The 14,375-nt window shown below is 39.0% G+C and overlaps 1 protein-coding gene across 2 annotated transcripts in view; it reads left to right on the top strand.

The window, feature by feature from the left end:
* The window catches only part of Nsun3 (NOP2/Sun RNA methyltransferase 3), a 45,613-nt gene extending 41,666 nt beyond the window's left edge, over positions 1–3,947 (top strand). For both annotated transcript variants that reach the window (XM_075950742.1, XM_075950678.1), the window contains exon 6: positions 1,566–3,947. In XM_075950742.1, the coding sequence (XP_075806857.1) occupies positions 1,566–1,845 (280 nt within the window). In that variant the 3' untranslated portion in view covers positions 1,846–3,947. The remainder of the gene's footprint in view (positions 1–1,565) is intronic.
* Positions 3,948–14,375: the final 10,428 nt, after the last annotated feature.

Below are 14,375 nucleotides of genomic sequence, written 5' to 3'. Positions count from 1 at the left end.
CTCCCTGGAAAACTTTTAGATTATTTGAAACTAATGTAATTACATTGTTTCCTCCTTTCCGTTCCTTCCTCTCAAGTACCTTGCCTTGCTCTCTTTCAAATTCGCAGCTCTTTTTTTTTAAATTTTAGTTACTCTCACATATGTGTGTGTGTTTCTAAATTTAAAATACAGCCTGCTCACATTATACACTGTTATTTGTATGTGTATGTCTTCAGGGCTGAGCTTTTGTTATTGGATATAGTGTGCTTTTTCCTAGAGCATTTTGAGACAGGATAGCCTGTCTGTGTAACCCTGGCTAGCTTAGTACTCACTGCATAACCAAGGCTGGCCTCATACTTCTTCCTCAGACTCTGAAGTACTAGGTTTAAAGGTGTAAGAATCACACCTCGTAGGAGGTGTTTTAAATTGTTTGTATTTTCATTGTTTTGTTTTATTCATTGATGCATATCTCATACCTAGACAATACTCAGCAAATAATAGGTGATACATGAATAATAATGAATGTGGTAGCCACTTGATGAGTTCCTACCATCTGAAGTGTTGTATCCTGTCCCCATTCTGGATAGTTATGCTATTACATTAATTCAATTCCCGTTGTCAAAAACTTCTGAGTAATATTTTTCTAAATTTGTTGCTTTAATTTTGGACAAGGTTGTTTTGAGTTCACCTGTTGTTCTACTTTGAAGGCGGGGAGAGGGGGAATATGTTGACCATTACCTTCCAAGTGCTTCTACAGGTATTCCTTATTTTGGCAAACAGATGTTCAATTTCTACAAACTTTCTTCTTGCTGTTTTCTTATGGTGTTGCTCTTTTATGAGTGATCCATCTTCCCTGATCTTTCTGTGTTTATTGTGTCATATTTTGTTCCCTGAATTGAATTGTCAGTTTCTTTCTAGGCCACGTTTTGGTGTTTGTGTTCTTTTTCTTTCGTATTGATTAATCATTTCTTGGGATCCTTGGTCATATGTTTTGGTTTATAAGGAAACAACAATGTACAGGAGGTTTATTGTAAGGGTGGAAACTTTTTCTGCTAATATCACACCGTGGGAAGCTAGATCTTACTCCAGAGGACCCCTGTAAGGCAGAGTGCAAAGGTCTTTGGCTTCCCAGGCCACAGCAGCTCCCTTATGTCTTTACAAATTATTTATCTCTTTTTCTTAGGTGAATACCTTCTGACTTTACCTGATAGTTCTCCTTGAGCATGTAGAGTATGATCAGTGATTTATTATTTCTGTTGTCAATTATTGTCTTTGCTTTCTGTTTTACTTCCATGATTTAAAAAATATTATCTGTGTTCTGCCCCCCTTTTCCTTCCCTTAGAAGAACAAACCGTCAACCAACTCACTTTCTCTGACTTTTCCATCTTGATTTCTCTGGTTACTGCTTCCCAGGTATCAGTGATAAACTATGTATAGGATGTAAATGAACTATGATTAGGGTCAGAAAACCACCAAATTTACTGCAGCTTGAGGCAGAGCAAGGCTGGTATGTAATCTGCTTGACTCAGGTCCCCTACTTTCCTTGTTGTACCCCACTCACCCCTTCATTTTCCCACTATGCACAGGTCTGCAATTAAGGCCTTACGTCCTGGAGGGCTCCTCGTGTACTCCACATGCACGCTTTCCAGGGCTGAAAATCAGGACGTCATCAGTGAGATCTTAACCTCCAGCAGTACCATCGTGCCTGTGGACATTAGTGGACTAGCAAGGACGTGCTCCCAAGATTTCACATTTGCTCCCACTAACCAGAAATGCAGCCTTTTGGTGATTCCAGAAAAGGGCAAAGCTTGGGGCCCAATGTTTATAGCCAAGCTGAAAAAAATCGTGAGTCCAGGAAAATGGTGACATAATATTGTAAGCCGTATTGATGTGTTATTATATGCATATTATTTGAGCACACTCTGCATTAGTACTTATAATTACAGAGCCACTTTGCCTAGGACCATTTGGAATCCTGTTTCGCTAGTATTTCAGCCGCGTAGAGCATAGGCGTAAGAAATTTTCAGGTCCAGTTTTGTTCCTCGAAATCTATCTACCGTGATGTGTAAAGTGGGGCAGATGGTGTGGGCTCTGTGTAATCAGATTCTTGTTTTTACTTGGTAAATGAGTTAGAATACATGGTTCTGTGTGTAAAATGAAATAAATAAAATGCTTAGGACTGAATCCTATGACATAGGTATTTTAAACATTTCCTTTAAAATTGGATCTGCCAACACTCATTACCATTTCCTCATCAAATGTGCAGATTCGTTCTGTAAGAGCAATTGGTATTCCAAAGCTAGCTCCTTAAACAGCACAATTTCTAGTCGTGGGAAAATAGGTTTCTTATTTGCAAAGTTGTTGTGCTAAGGACTCTCTTCTGTTTACTGCAAAGGTCAGTGACTCCATTGACACCAACTTCTTCAACCCTCCCATTTGTTTTTATTCAGAAATACACACTGAAAGGGTAAGTTATGTTGAAAGGCCTTTAGCGCAGCAGAGTCACAAGCACGTGCTTGACTTTCGACATTCAGCCTGTGAAATAATGCAGTCTGTCCAGCAGGCTATAAAGCAAGCACTTGAAACAGAACCAGAATGATTAATAACGGCAATAACTGAACTATATTTGGAGTGTTTTGTTACATAATTGCAGTCATAATGAGTACTACGGAATCTGATTATCTTACAGTTGCAATCTGAAGGGGCTTTTTATTTCACTAGGTTATAAAATGTTATATGAGAGTGTGATGTCACATATTAATGCACAAGAGAGAGATGCCTGATGAGAGTCAATTATCTATTACCAAGGCCCCAAACCATTCACTGAGTGGCTCTCTGTTTACACGTACACCACGAGTTTTGTGCATACGTCTATATGTATGCTTAGGGTTTTAGAATCAATTTTCAATCATGAACTTTTCTTTAAAAAATGCTTCTCTTGGATCCAAACATAGTTTCCAACTATTACTAAAAATCATGCTGGCAGACATGGCAGTGCATTTGGGAGGCTGAGGCAGAAACCAAGTTCGAGTCCAGCCTGAGCCGCATAGCAAGACCCTCTTTAAGAAAGAGGTGGTTAGGGAGGGAAAGAAGGAAAGATAGAGAGCATGAGAGAAAATTACAAAGCATCCTTCAAATTAGAAATTAGCTTTTTAAAATTTTTAAAGATTTATTTATTATTATTTTGTATGTATGAATGTCTTGCCTGTATGTATGTCTGTGTACTATGTAAATGCCTGTTGCCTGAGGAAGTCAGAAGAGGGCTTTGGCTCCCCTGGAACTGGAGATATAGACGGCTATGAACCACCATGTAGGTGCTGGGAATCTAACTCTGATCTTCTGCAAGAGCAACACATACTCTTAACCATGAAGCCATGGCTTAAGCCAAAAATTCGCTTAAAAAAATCAGCTAGGGAACACAAAATTCCATGGCAGCAGAATGGTATTGTTTGTCTGTTCTGTTCTCTAAGATATTCAGTACACACTTTCTGTTTTGCAAGCCTGTATCACTGGACTCACGTTAATGGAAATATCTAGGGAAATTTTGTTCTCTACAATATTTTAAAGTATACGTGACCAGTGTGTTCTAAGTAAAGGTTTATCTCTTGAACCCATCAACTGTATTCAATTAGTATAGAAGATTAATGGCAAAAAAGTGTTCTGTTTATTTTAGTTTGATTTACTGGTTTGTTTTTCTGTTTGAAATCCTGTCTTTGGAGTCTCTAGTTTTAAAAGTGCATTTTCTTTGTGTCATTTAATCACAGTATAAATTTTCACAGCACAAAATGTCATTATTTTTCCTGTATAATGTCATGAAGCTTCAGCTGAACACAAAGTGTGATACTGAACTTGACTTTCTTGGGACTGATGAGAAATACATGTATGCTTATTACATATATTTATATATTTTATTAAGATGATTGTAACAAAACAGCAAACATTTATTGAGCATTAAATGGTTGACCGAAGTCTGTTGCCTTTTTGATCTTTATAACTGTGGGCTAGGAATGATGGTGGTTGTCAGTAATCAGCTGTTGGTGTGCAGAGCCCTTCCATTGTCTGGCCACAGAGGGAGACACTGTCTCAAAGAAAGCAATCAAATGAGCCGCAGCTGGTAGTGAGTTTGTATTCCTCTCTGTGGATGAGGAAGCAAAGCCCAGGGTTGCTTGTTTGTCAATGACACTGGCAACTTAAGCAGGGAGCCAGATGAGAGCTGGCTCCATTGCCAGCCATTCCTCTGATACTGTGTTGTGCCACCAGTATGGATTATAGAACTTTTAAGATTACCAGCTGCCTTTATGCCTATTATCCACTCTTCAGATTCCCAGAGCATCAAAGGTTTTATCAATACTTGGGAAGGAAATATTTCAGCCCTATTCGTGTGATTGTAATAATAAGGTATCTCCCATGGAGGTATTTTTTGCCTCCCTCTCAGTTACAGATGGTGAGCTGAAGAATGGAAATTTGACGGCCTTTCAATTTCAACTGAAAACTGAGCAATAATTGATGCCCCTTTCTGTGGCATGAAGTCACTTTAAAAATGGCTTCATAAAAGTTTAGGTTAGCCACCAACACATTTACTTCTCCCTGCCATCAGCACCCGGAGCAGCCACTAGTTTCACAAATAGACTACGAATAAATGTCATGCATTTAAATGGTTTGTACTGAATTTTTAAAGCGTAAGATACTATTTGTGGTTTGAAGTCAAGGTGGCCTACCATTCTTTATTCTATTACATACATCCATTTAGTTTTATACTTAAATTACGTATTATTCCCTTAGTGGTACTGTGAAAAAATATGCTTTCATATAACGTAGGTAGGTATACTATAATGACTACCTGAATACATGGTGCATGAATAAATAATAAAGGCCTAATGGACCTTTATCGAGAAGCCTGTGTGCCTGGTCAGAAGCATCAGGTTATCTGCATAGGCTAATGCCGCTCATCAGAAATATAAGAGAACATCAGAACAAATTGTGACAATTGCATTACATGCCAAGAAGTCCTCTGATGCAATTGAATGGGACTACTCGTGTTATGTATTTGGTAAATTTGACTTTAGGGACAAATAGAGCAGATAGCACAATTTATTTTCAGCTCATCTGTATGGTTCAAATCAATGGTTTGCGATCTCCCTTTCTTGGCTTAGTGCTGCACTGGGGTTGGAGGCAAGGATGAGACCCATTCCTAATGTTTCTCTCCAGTCTGACAGTGGTATCCTAATATCACTCTATCCTAGGGCACTTGCAGAAGACTTAGATGGAGGCTCAAGTTCAACACTGCACACGGTCAGCTACTACTGGTCTGCTTAGTGCTGAGAGCCCTCACACCATCTGTTCTCAAAACATTAACTGCGGTGTCAGGATTCAGGATGACTGCAGGCTGCAAAAGCAGTGGGAGAAAATCATAAGTACTTTCTTGACAGAATGGTTTCTACTGACATGACAAGTTACATTTTGTAATAAAATTTAAACTTAAAAAGAGTAGATTTGGGATTCTCATAAGGGGCTCATTAAGCAACCAAGTAAGCATACCACTTAAAAATGGACCTGTAATCAGTGCTAGGTTGTTGTTTTTTTTCTCAAAAAATGGGTTTCCTTAAATCTAAGGAAGATTAGCTTGGTAGAACATGTACCTCTTTAAAATTTAATTCGATAACTCTAATATTAACTCCACACCTCTCTGTAACTTTTTCTAAATGAAGAAATTCATTTCTTTAGGCATATAAGACCATACAGTCATGATGAAACCGTAGGATAGCATTTGCTACCTCAGGGAAAGGACTGCTTGCTTCATTGGAAGTCATTTAATGGGATACGTCATGACTCAATTAAGCTTGCTATGGCTTGTCAAAAGGAATTTTCCACTGCATATTGCTATGGAAGAGCCTATTACATGTGAATAACTATACCACACACCAAATAAACAGACTGAAAACGTATGGCTCACTAAGGAATAAGAAACAGGACCATAGAGCCCAACTTCAGTCTAGTTTTTTTTTAAATAAGTGTATTTATTTATCTTACATCCCAGCCAGTTTCCCCAGCCTCCTCTCCTCCCAGTCCCTTTCCTGCCACCCCCACTCCCGCCTGTTTCCACTCTACTGATCCACTCCTCCTCCATTTCTGTTTTCTCCCATGAGTATCAACAAAACATGGCATATCAAGTTGCAGTAAGACTAAGCACCTTCCACGTAGTAAGGCTGAGCAAGGCGACCCAATCTCATTTTCAAAAACAAAAGGGAATAAAGTTGCAGATAATAGTAAAATAGGCAAAAGCCAGAGGGATTAGTGATGGTGGGAGATAAAAATAAGATAATAAGCCTGTGATTGTTTTTATATAAAACTTCACTTATTTATCCAAAGAATTTATTAACTTGATGGAGGAAGGTCATTGGTTAAATAAAAAGAAACTGCTTGGCCCTCATTGGTTAGAAGATAGGTGGGAGGAGTAAACAGAACAGAACGCTGGGAGGAAGAGGAAGTGAGCTCAGACTCCACAGCTCTCCTCTCGGGAGCAGACGCCTCAGAGAGAGGCCATGCTCCCAGCTCCTGGGCAGACACACGCAATGAAGCTCCGACCCAGGATGGACGTAGGCTAGAATCTTCCCGGTAAGCGAACCTAGCTGTGCTACATAGAATATTAGAAATGGGCTAGTCCAGGTGCGAGAGTTAGCCTAGAAGAGGCTAGATAGAAATGGGCCAAGCAGTGATTAAAAGAATACAGTGTCCGTGTAATTATTTCAGGGCATAAGCTAGCCGAGCAGGCGGCCGGGGTGCTGGGAACGCAGCCCTGCCGCTCATATTACTTCATTAACTACCTTTCCAAAATAATACAGGAAGATGAGGGCCAGAGAAAAGAGCTGGCTAAAGGCTGTGGGCAGACATGATGCTGATAGGTAAAGACTACAGAGTTTACCACTACTAACTCTCAGGAAAAGAAGATGGGGCATGGTGGGGATAACTGTCTCTCATGTCACAAGGATCCAGTATAACTACCTGCATCATATGACACAAGATAGATCCTCCTCTTAAATTGATCTGTAGTTGGCATTTTCTTTGGACCATTAACCAGCTCCCAAACAAAGACACGGAGACTTATTAATAATGAATGCTGTACGCTAGCCCAGGCCTGTCCCACCATTTCTTCTAACTGAATCTAACCTGTTTCTACCTATGTTTTTCTTGGGGCTTTTGCCTTTCTTTTATTCTGTATGTCCTGTTTTCCTGCTTCCTTCCTGTCTGTCTGTCTGGCCTCTGGCATCTTCTTGGTTTCTCCTTTTCTTTCTCCGTTTTATGAGCCTAAATTACTTTGATCTCCCTGCCTAGAAGTCCCATCTATACCTCCTTCCTTCCTGTTGACCATTCAGCTTTTTATTAGGCAGGCAAAGTAGAACAGCAACACATCTTTATATAGTTAAACAAATATTCTGCAATATAAACCAATGCAACACATCTTTACATAGTTAAACAAATATTCTACAACATTGATCATTTAAAAAAGCTTGATTGCAGCACTCGACTATTACAATTGTGGTTAACAAATAAAGGAGGCAAACAATCTAACCACCTGTGTTCTTCAGTAAAAGGTTTCTTTATCAGCAAGGCATAATAACTTGTAACTATAGCCACATAAGAGATGGACATGGGAAGATCATTTGAGATCAACCTAAGCAATACAGATACTGTTTCAGAAGCACATCCCTTTATATATATTGCTTGTCTTAGATTCTAGGACAGATAATATCCCTTACCTCCTCCATATAAGGATGTAGCTAGCTCATGCATGTGTTATTTTTTAAGATGCATTTTGTCTTAGGGTTTCTATTGTTGAAAAGAGATACCATGACCACAGCAATTCTTATAAAGGAAAAACATCCAATTGGGGTGGCTTACGTTTTCAGAGGTTTGGTCCATTATCGTCATGGTGCAATAGGGTGGTGTATAGGCAGACATATTGCTAGAGAAGTAGATAAGAGTCCTACATCTTGACTTGCAGGCAACAGGAAGTGGTCTGAGACATTGAGCATGGCTTGAGCATATATGAAACCACAAAACCCACTCCTACTGTGACATACTTCCTCCAGCAAAGCCACACTTACTCAACAAGTTCACATCCCCTAATGGTGCCGCTCTCTATGGAGGTCATTTTCTTTTAAACCACCACACATTTTTATTTAATTATGTGTATATATGTATGTATGTATGTACATGTATGTAGGTGCAGGTGCCCACAGAAGCCAGAGACATGGGATCCCTTGGAATTAAAGGTGGTTGTCAGTCACTAGATATCCATGCTGGAAAGAAAACTTGAATCCTTTGGAAGAACAGTAAGTACTCTTCACTTGAGAACCGTCTTTCCTGACACACATGTGCCTTTTGAGCTACCTAATTGATCTGGTACATGCACACACACACACACACACACACACACACACACACACACACACACACTGTATTCTTTTCTTTATCCATCAAAATTTGAATAATTCCACTGAAGACACCTTATCAGAGTGTTTAGAGTCCTTGTTCATAGACTGTTTTGCCCTTTAAGCATATTGCCATGACCTATGCATTAGCTAGAACTCTAGTAGAGAGTGTGATGTTACTTTTAAGGAGTCCAGATATATTTTTTATTTCTTTTTTCCCAAATAAAAGTAAATTATGTTTTCACATTTTTAATCGAAACTAGATTCTTTTCTCATACAATATATCCTGATTATTGTTTCCTCTCCCTCTGCTCCTCCCAGTTCCTCCTCCTTTTACCTCTCCCATCCATATTCATTCCCTTTCTGTCTTCTAGTAGAAAAGAACAGGCTTCTGAGAGATAACAACCAAACATGACAAGATGAAATATAGTAAGATGAATCAAAAACTTTCATATCAAAGTTGGACACAGCAACCCAACAGGAATTGAGGAGTCCCAACAACAGGCACAAGAGTCAAGACAAACTTGTTCTCCCAGTCAGGATCCCATGAAAATCGACTAATAGCTATATCATATACACAGAGGACCCGGTAGAGACCCATGTTGGGCCTGTGCTTGCTGCTTCAGGCTCTGTGAACTCATGTGCCTTGCATCATTGATTCAAAGGACCATGTTCTGCTGCTGCCCTCCCTCCCCTCTGACTCTTAGAATCTTTCTACCTCCTCCTCTTCTGCAGGATTCCCTGAGCTCTGGGGGGGGGGGGGATTTAATGGGGACCTCCAGTTTAGACTCTTTCTCCCTCATGGTATCTGGCTGTGGGTCTTCAATACAAGGTTTTGTTTTTTTTAAATGCTTCCATGTGCCAATGATATAGGTGTCAATACCTAATTTCCCCCAAGTGAGTTAAAAGAATAGACTGCTTTCAAAATGGTATTCACTGATCTGAGAAACACAAATTCAATAGAGAATCCACTCTATTAAGGGCAAGCTTTGGCATGCACACTGTGTGGAAAATTTTCAAAATGAAACATGTTCAGTAATAAGGTTGGGACGCCAGTGGATAAATCCATAATTGTCTTCTGGAAGATACTTTAAACCTATGAGGAATGTCCAGTGGCAGAAAAGCAGATGAGGCTGTCTCAAAACAGAAAAGCAAACCATTCCCAGGCACATCAAGGACAGTCAAAAAACGGAAGTCTTATTTTTTAGTAAACCAATATTAACCTAGAATTGTCTTTGTCTTTTTTTTTTAATGAAAATGACTATGATCATGAACTGCATTTGCTTTACATTGATTGGCAGCATTAAATTGTCTTCAAGCTTACTGAGCTTCAATGGTCTAATCTTTAAAACAGACTAGCCACAAGAAAAGAGAATGTACTTTGAGCTTTTCCTATGTTCCAGGCCTTTGCTAGTTCATTTAATCCGGTGTCTTCTTGGAAGTGTTCCCTGAACTATACCTGAGACTGAGACAAATGGGTAGTACTGTGTACAACGTCAACAGAGTGGGGAGTCGGGAAGCCATCGGGGAACTAAAGTAACTCCCAGAGAAGTTGATACATCAGTCTCCTTGCAGGCTGTGGGGGTCACAGGAGCCAGTACAAGGACTCATGGGAGGACAACTGGCTATGCTAGGTCACCTTTTTGGCAAGTATATTCCTTTGGTAAAAAGAGCATTTCCATTACTTCATCGAGCCAGAAAGCCTGGTTGGTTTTATGTTTGTTTACTTTCCCCAGCAGCGGAGAAACAGCAAACTGGACTTTGTTTCCAATGCACGGGGTTTTTCACTCCATTGTATCTAAATCTTTGGTAATATAAATCTATCCCATTTTAAAAGCAAAACATTCTCTAGCCCCTCCTCCATATTCTCTCACATTATTTCTTTTACAAAGAACAAGCAAATATGTCTGAAATTCCACATACAGTGTCATTTTGTGTGACACTAAAGTACACAAACATCTTTAGGAATTTTTCAAGCCTAAAAACTAAAATAGAAACAGATAACATTAATTTGTCCTGTTGTTCTGTGTAAAGGATGTGGCCGCATAAAATGTGGGCATGTTTTGTTGTTGTTGTTAATTGACTTTTAAAAATCCATCCATGCTCTTTCTCTCAAAAAAGAAAATCAACCCCCAAAGACACACACACACACACACACACACACACACACACACACACACACACAGAGCAAAGCAATAAAACCATGGAGTCCATTTTGCATTGGCCAATGACTCCTGAGCAAGGGACCATCTCTCCAGTGTTGTTGATATACACTCCTCCATTGGAGAAAACTAATTTTCCTTCACCTACTTCCCCTAACAGACATCAACTGCAAATAGATTCTTGGTTAGGAGTGCGACTCTGTGCTGAGCATATTTTTAAACACATAAGAGAAAGATAGAACTTTGTAGATCGGCTACCTCATTTCTTCATTTTATGACTTTTCTGTTATTTCATTGGTTATTTGTTGCTTGTTTGTGTGTGTGAGAGAGAGAGAGTATTTGAACCACAGAAGAATCTTCATTTTTATTTTTCTGGTATCTATTATACCATTTTGTTTCAAAGTTTCTATGAATACCGTATTTACTTTTTGTTTTCAGATTCTTTCACAAACATTAAAAGTATGGCTCAGTTATACTCAATGATAACAGAAACACTTGAGTCTCTAGTGGTCATTCAAATGATCTAGAATAACTTACAGTTTATACTTTAAGATGTAAAATAAGTACACGAAGATTAACTGTGCTGTACATAAGTGCACATTGGAAGCTCAGTTAGCTGACAATCCTTGGAGAATTTCCAAGTCCTTGAAGCTCATCTTACAAACACTGCACTAGTCTTTTCTCACACTCTTGAATAGGAAAACACAGCATTTCTTCTAGTAAGTGTATTTCACGGGGTTCCCAGCAGAAACCAAAGCCCTAGGAATTAATTTGGAAAGGATAAACATAAGAGATCCGTGGTACACAGCCATTCCTTACAAGTATTTCTTTCTAGGCTAGGGACATACTTCTGCCCTCACTATGGAAAGCATGTTCATGTAATTCATCATCTAACACCACATTTCTTAGGATAAGAGGCAATCTATTAATACTCAGACCTGGACAGCTATGTGACTACGGTCATCTGACCTCATGGTCAGCCTACATGTGGGGCATGGAGAGAAGGGCAGGGCTTGTGTGTGTGAATAGGTCAACCAGAACTCATATATCAAACAGAACTCGCTCCTGAGAAATGCTTTTGTCCTTCCAATATACTTTCTACAGTCCCTCTTCTCAGATTCCTCAGTGCAGATACATTCCTCTCTATTTATAAAAAGGACTTCATTTTCCACTCATCACCCTGAAATGCAAAGGATGAGGGCCCCTTGTAATCAGCTCAAAAGTATTCATTCACTAAGGACTTCAGCCTGCTATCTTCCGTGATGGAGGCTTTTGACAAGGTCCCAGCTGAGATAAGATAGCAAAGACAAATGATTAATTCTATGACAATGGACTTCATAATTAAAAGTGAATCAAAATTGTAAGATGTTAAGATTATAATTCCACAGATGTGTTAAATGTTTTAGTAGTCCTCATTTGCCATTGATCTGAAGGTACACATGCATATATGTATACACACACAGACACAGACATACAGAGACACACACACGTTTTCTCTACTGGCTGTGATCCACATAGTTGATTTCATGGCCCTCTAATAAAATATACATGTAGTTTAAAGACCATTATTAACTAGCCATTCCCTTCTCTCTCTAGTTAAGTAGAAAGGCAAGTACAGGTGCTATCATTTGTGTCTGCATTCCTTATATAACTTCAATTTGATCATTTTATTCTTTGAGAGAATTTTAGCACATTTTTGATGATCCAGTTTGTGATATTATTATATATACTATGTTTTTAGTGTCCCCGTTGACTGAGAACTATAATCACTACTTTCTTTTTTATTTCAGTGAATATTTCTCAATGGTCTGAGCAATGGGAAATACATTATAACCCATTTGGGATTTGGTGCTGAAAACAGCTGAAATATGTGATAACTTCAGCAGTTGCCTCTGTTCATTCCCCTCTATCCACTCCACTTTTCATAGACCTTTTACTCCTCTCTCCTCCATCTCTCATGAGATGCTCATCCTGCAAGGGTACAGTTAGGGTGAAGGTACCAGATCCAATTGATATTATATGTTACTTTCTGGTTGTATGATTAAACCCATTTATTAGACCTCTTTGTGTTCACAATTTCCTCATCAGTGAAGTCAGAATTAACAGTAAGAAAATAAACCACAGTGTATGTGTTCAGCTTTTTCTGGGAAATAAACATGGTAATACTTTAATGTGGTTTATTGCTTAGTCTATAGAGGACAATAGTACAGATACCCTCATCACCTTAAATTTTCAAAACTAATGCTATAATAGTCAGGTTATCTTTGTTTTCCAGTATTATAGAGCAAGGGAAGTCTCATAAAGAAAGCCCCATCTGGAGTAGTTGTGTAAAATGTGTCTTTGTGTCTTATTCTAGAAACATCTGCTAGACAAATTTATGGAATTATTCTTCTTGAAATCTTGAGGCTGAGCTTAATCATCTGTTACACACATCATATATTTAATTCTTAAATATTACACTTTTGTATGTAGATACATAAGTTATGCATGTGCCTGTGTTTTGTGAGTGTGTTCTCTGGGAGTCTTAAAGTCAGAGAGAGATGTCAGGTGTCTTCCTTTATCATCCTCTATATTTTCTTTTTTAAAGAGCATATGCATGTGAGCGCGTGTATGTGTGTGTACATGCACATGCATGTGTATGTGTGTCTATGCTATTCAAGCATGTGTGTGGCCATATGCCGTGTCTGAGGTTGCACATACTCATGTCCTTGTGTATGAACTGCCTACACAGATATCGAGTCATTTTCAATCATTCTCCAGCTTATTTATTGCAATGAGATTGAACCCAGAGCGAGCTAGTATGGCATTTTTAACCAGCCTGCTTGCTCTGGTGATCCCTGCCTCTCCCTTTTCCTAGGGCTACAATTACAGATGGGCTGCTCTGTATATGAGAAGGCTAAAACAGATTTGCCTACATCAATGCAGTTAGACCTCTTCTAGAGCTTGATCCGAGTTGCCTTTTCCAGCGCCTTGGCTTTTTTTTTTCACAACTCATTTCTCCTCAACTCTTTTTACTAGAACTGGTTGGCACCACTCTCAGCAACTAGCAGTCCCTTCCATAGGTCATCTCTTCCTCTTGATATCTGTCAGGAGAGACTCTCAGGCCCTTTAACTAGTCAGCTGTTAGAAATCTTAGACTTCTGTCAAACATCAGCAGTGGGTAGAGGACACCATCAAACAATGGTTTAACTTTTGAGAGGCAAGGCTGAAATGAAGAAGAATCACATTTGTAGCCCAGTCCACACTCAGCGAGTCTCTTTGCACTAAGAGCCATGAGTGATGTGTGGCTGAGCCTCCCTTACCGCACGCCTTTGTGACCGTGGACCTCTTGCCATTCAATGACTCTGTTACCCACATGGACATTATGCTAATTTTATTTTCTGTTGCTGTGATATAATTCCGACCAAAAGCCATTTGGGGCGAACTCTCATCCAAAGCACAGTGTGCAGAACCAAAATTGGTTCATACGTCAACACTGGGATTCCAGAGACAGCAATTGACAGAAACAAATCTGTAGGATACGAAGGCAAATTCTGGAGGAAAGAAAATGAAAAGATCCAAGATTCCAGAATGAAAAATATTTAAAATTTCTTGGTAGCACTTTATAATTTTCTTATAAAAACATCAGGGAAAGAAGTATTCTCAGGCTCCGAGAGACACACATTCTATTACCATTTTTATATACACAGATGTAATTATCAGTTTTCAGTGAATCATTTTTATCTCAACATTGTTTTCATCATTAATATTTGTTATATCATAAATATTTTAATACATAATTTCAGAGCTATACAGCTCCAAA

This window comes from Microtus pennsylvanicus, chromosome 1, assembly GCF_037038515.1.
Source record: "Microtus pennsylvanicus isolate mMicPen1 chromosome 1, mMicPen1.hap1, whole genome shotgun sequence".
NCBI classification, from domain to species: Eukaryota; Metazoa; Chordata; class Mammalia; order Rodentia; family Cricetidae; genus Microtus; species Microtus pennsylvanicus.
Note: the sequence above shows the minus strand (reverse complement) of the source record. Positions and strands in the feature narration are given on the sequence as shown.